The sequence below is a fragment of the Limulus polyphemus genome, unplaced genomic scaffold (assembly GCF_000517525.1).
Source record: "Limulus polyphemus unplaced genomic scaffold, Limulus_polyphemus-2.1.2 Scaffold144, whole genome shotgun sequence".
In the NCBI taxonomy this organism is placed as follows: domain Eukaryota; kingdom Metazoa; phylum Arthropoda; class Merostomata; order Xiphosura; family Limulidae; genus Limulus; species Limulus polyphemus.
The window spans coordinates 492,385-497,465 of record NW_013665754.1 but is presented as its reverse complement, the minus strand read 5'-3'; the positions used below and the strand labels follow the sequence as shown (position 1 = coordinate 497,465).

The window sequence follows — 5,081 nt, the reverse complement described above, 5'->3', positions numbered from 1 at the left end:
AAAAAAAAAAAAAAAAAAAAAAAAAAAAAAAAAAAAAAAAAAAAAAAAAAAAGAAAAAAAAAAAATTAATGAACTAAAAAAAAAAGTTTCACATTTTATTTACACACACACAGTCATGCACATACACAATTCAACTGTTAATTTTAAATGCTAGTGAAAAAAAGTGGAAAGAACAAAAGCTTTAGGTATGTTTGATGAACAAGAAAATAATATACAATTCAAAATATATATATGTTTAAAAATGAAAACTTGGGAAGAGATTTCCTCACACAGAATTTAATTATAGACAAAAGTTTCATTGACCATCACTTAAAGGGTTGAAGATTATCAAACTGAGCAAGTACATTAATTTTTTTATCGAGAGAAACATACAAAAAAAAAAAGAACAAATGGTTATACCGTTACACACTACACATATATTTTAATAATTTGATCTTAAGTAAACTGAATATATATATATATATATATATACTGAAATCCCATAACATCTGGTTAGTAACTGTTCGTACTTCATCTTCCCATACAGTTAAAAAGTTTTATAACAAATTTCAAACTACTATATAACAAAATAAGCAACATTAATAAATTTGTTACAATAATAAAAAAAACACAGCCAAAATGACAGCCCCAGTTTCTTTGGGCTCTAAACTAGCTGAACAGTTTCACAGCTATAACTATGTATCAGTGCTAGTAATAACATCTGAACAACCTCTACAAACAACTATACTTTGCAAAACAACAATTAAAGATAGAATTTCCGACACCATAGTATAGACAAGCAGCCATTTTGGGAAGATGTTAAAGTTCATTTTAATTTCCTAAACCTATTTCAACATTTATACATTTTCTCAACCAAACCTCTTTATATCTTGATATCCTTGCAACTGCACTGATGGATAAACAAAATATATTTTCCAAAATTTCTAAAGCTTCAATTCTTGCACATTCAGTCACTTATTATTAATACTGTTAACTTAAAACCCTACCGAGTAATTTCTAATACTGTTATTAATCTCATTTTATAATTTTAAATTGCAACAATATTACTCTATCAAAATTGTTAAAGGTTCAATAAAAACTGCCCTAAAAGCCATTTAATATAGCCTTTATATTAGGCAAAAAATGTCCAAAATTTTAATCCTTCAAAAAATTTAGCATTAAGTTGTTTTTTTTTTTCTTTTCAAATTTCTCATGGTTTTTAAAAAAAAAATTCTGATGAAAGTTTGGTAAACAACTTGTTACTTTCAAAATTTACAATAAATAAGACTTGTAAAAATAAGATCAGTATTGTGAAAATATTTTTCTCTCTCTGTCAGATATTCATAACAAAGTGATTATTACAAGCAAAAACTAAATAAGGTCCAAAAACAAAGGTCCACCAGTATTTTTTGAAGTATCTTCTTGTGGATATCAAGACTAGTTAAATACAACAAATTTGGTCAATGAGGATAAGAACTCACAACATAACTAGAAATCAGCGGTGAGAAACTGGTTAACTCAAATGTTAGCTTTTAAGTTGGGAAAAATGAGTCTTTCTGTTCAAAAAACTATTATTCATAATTATACTAGAAAACTACTAAACGAGTAATTATAAAACAATTATATGAAAACATCTCTTGCATACCTTAGAAAAGATCTCTAGCAATGTATGTAATAAAATGTGTTATGTAAGTAATGTTACAATCCATATGATTTATAACTATTTATGCACTAAAAATAGGCTTTTCTCAATTTCATTTGGTAGTTTTGTTACATCAGAAGAATCAGGAGGTTTTTACTCATTGGTTACTTTAACACAGAATTTATAAACAAATAACAGTTTTTCCACTAAACAAGGAAACGAGTGATTGAAATAGTTTAAAATTAGTCATGACTGCATGGAAAATGTACTTTCAGTGACTATTACCTCACACTAAAAATCCAATATCACAACTGAAAATAAAACAGTAGCACTATTTTGAGGAAGGAAATGCTTTTTGAAAATGGTATACAAAATTACCAACATGTGAAAAACAAACTAAAAAATTGACTGCATTTTTATTTTTATATTTGAATGTATCTTTTTTTTTTAGAATATCAGAAAGTGTTCCAGATTGTGGTTGAATGACAAATAATTCCCGACTGTAATGCACAACTATTCCCATTACAACATACTGGTAGTAAAAAAAAACCAAAAAAAAAACTTACTATACAACACAATCATGTGATGTGTAAAATGTAATACTTTTCAAAAAGAAATATTCTATATTCCAAAAACTGATATGCTACTATGTTTTCAATATATTTTTTCACTGAAACATGGAAGACAGCCAGAGTGTTCTCAGATAGTAATTAAAAATGATGATGCTCAATAACTCTGTGTATTTGACATTAACACAACACTATTTTGGTTAAAGTGCTTCCCAGGATCTGGTGTTTTTGACACAGAAAATTTAGTTGTCTGTAATGACACAACTTGGATTTTGATTGATTTACATAATTCTCTGCCTTATATTTAGAGTTTTCATAGTGGACTCCACACACTCGCCTATCAGAACCTTGCTCTTGTTTTTAACTGTCACTCACAAAAAAGCCTAGGTTTCCTAGGAGTGGATAAAAAAAGCCAATTGTGACACAGGTGAAACCCCCAGGCAGTTTAAAAGAAACATCAAACATCTACAATATCACTGTCTATATTAAAATTATGATTTTCTGATGAACTTTTAGAATTATGTTCTGTTTGAAACTTGTCCTTCACCACACTACTGCTCCCTGACTGTAGTTTACTTTTTTCTGTTGTTTCAGTACTGCCTGTAGATGAAAAGCGAGACCTCTTTGTTGGACCCAAATTTGGAAGCAGACTAGAAGGTGCTTTGCTGATGAGGTCAACTGATCCACTATTACCCAGGTACATTGACCTTGCTCGAGATGAGTCTTTAGAAACAGAAAATGATGGTTTCAGCAAACTTTGAGATGATATGGCTAAGGTACCAAGGTTCAAACATGTGAGATAACAATCACCAATTAAAGGGTATTTACAACAAAATTCACTTGAATAGTATTGGTTAATTTTACACTGATACAGCCACCTACAACAGTGCAGGTTTGTTTCATCTTTATAAAAATGCCATGTGAAATGGTAAAGTATGCTGTAAAAATGTCAACAAAACAACAATCAGCTCTCACTATTACAGTAGAAAGCTTTTTTCTTTTTGGATACATTTTTTTTAAATGCTATTGGTTTCTCTCGACTTCATACGCCTCATATTGAATCACTCCTAAAATAATATCAGAAAACTTGCACTGGCTTTCTTCTGGTCTTGTTTTATTATCTAAAGAGATCCAGTGCAAGTTTTTTTTATCAAAACTATCTCAAAAGCAGATCATGTCTAGAACCAAACCATTACAACACTGACTGCAAATCCTCTTGAACCTTAGTTTTCTAAATTAATACTGTTTTATATTCAAACAATTAGTTGCATTTGGAATGTGTGATTCTTGAATGTACAATACCTTTACTGCACACAGAGCTGTCTGAGGTGGAATGGAATACTTCTACAACATCAGGTGTGTGCACTTCAATATCTTGAGCTTCTTCTTCACCCCCAGTATACTCACCTTTAGCAGAAGAAAGTTTTTTTCAACAGGGTATACTTTTGTAATCAGACCTAGATGTTTCAATCTAATAGTGGTTTATTTAAAAGGATGTATTGAACTATTCAAAAGTACAAATCATCATTGATTAAAAAAATATCCCACAGATGAATCGATGAACTGAAATAAGTGACTAAATTTTACTACTCATGAGACTTATATAAACATGAGACTGTTTAACTAAACCATACTAACTTCCCAAGTTCATATTCTTCAAGTCCATGATAGAACATAATTATATTTAACAATCTGATAAAACCATGGAAAAATATAAGGTTATTTTACATAAAAAACAAACAAAAAGTGAGAGAGATATTTCACAATTATTTCAAAGAATTACTAAGAGATAAATGTGTACAAAACCCTACCTGAAAACCTTCCATCCAATGTACTGAGCATAGACTTAGGTCGAGGCTTAGGAGCTATAGGAGGTGGAGGACGTTGTTTTAACCCTGGGCTTAGACTACTGTCACCAGTTACGGGAGAGCTACCTGTTGGTTGTCACAAGAAAAAATAATAACTAATTGTGCATTAAACAAATTCCTGATGGAAACTGTTTCACATACTATAATTTTTATAATTCTAACCATTAGACTGAATGAAGAAATCTTTATTATTGTCTAAAAATGACTAAATTGTTTTGGAAAAAGTTTGCCAAAAATTGTCATTAAGTTTCCAGATCTAACTCTTTAAACCTGTGAATAAACAGTATAAATTACAAAAGAAAAGCAAACAGAATGACCTGACTGATGACCTAAAAACTGTAAACCCATGTCAGTGAATAGCCTTCTCAAATGCAATTTGATATTTACTGTAAGGAATAAATCTACTGTTTTAGATCTCGCTGAGGACGTGGTGTATATTTTGCAATAAAAACCAACATTCTCCAATAAAAATAATTAATGCCTATGAAGTTACACATAACTTAGTCTTCAAACATATTTTACAGAATTTTGAATGAGTGTTTTAAAATACAAAATATTTAATACAAAATGTATAAGACAAGTTTTGTGCCTTTTTCTCTTCATTTTTTAAATTCAGTGTTTTAAGATAAAGAAAAAGATGGAGGTGAGTGTGACAATGCTGTTCTAAGAGTACTACTGGAAAAATAATATGTATAAGCACATAACTGTTTACTCCAAAAATGAGTTCTCATGAATATAAGCCTCCTAATTCTTTCAGTAACCTATATACTTTCTCAGTAATATTTCTAGAACATGATACATGCAACAGTTCTAACAATGTTATATTAGTTATAGACTCCAATGTAACGAATTTGTTATTATATCAACGTTTGTTCAGATTAAATTTATATTTAGACACATACATAACTGACACTGTTAAATATGTATTGCGAAACTCCCGCCTATTCTCCAAAGTTGTAGAAGATTCTCGAGAGTAAGAATCAACAATATACGTGTGTACGTAAATGCTTAAATATGTATTGC

General features: G+C 29.6%; 1 protein-coding gene across 4 annotated transcripts in view; it reads right to left on the bottom strand.

The window, feature by feature from the left end:
* Nucleotides 1-51: 51 nt before the first annotated feature.
* LOC106475145 (F-actin-uncapping protein LRRC16A-like) overlaps nucleotides 52-5,081 on the bottom strand; it is a 94,124-nt gene continuing 89,094 nt past the window's right edge. For 3 of the 4 annotated variants that reach the window (XM_022380266.1, XM_022380269.1, XM_022380277.1), the window contains 3 exons: nucleotides 4,002-4,124; nucleotides 3,493-3,597; nucleotides 52-2,961 (listed from right to left, as the gene is read on the bottom strand). In XM_022380266.1, the coding sequence (XP_022235974.1) occupies nucleotides 2,648-2,961; nucleotides 3,493-3,597; nucleotides 4,002-4,124 (542 nt within the window). In that variant the 3' untranslated portion in view covers nucleotides 52-2,647. The remainder of the gene's footprint in view (nucleotides 2,962-3,492; nucleotides 3,598-4,001; nucleotides 4,125-5,081) is intronic. The other variant, XM_022380280.1, reaches the window with a different exon arrangement.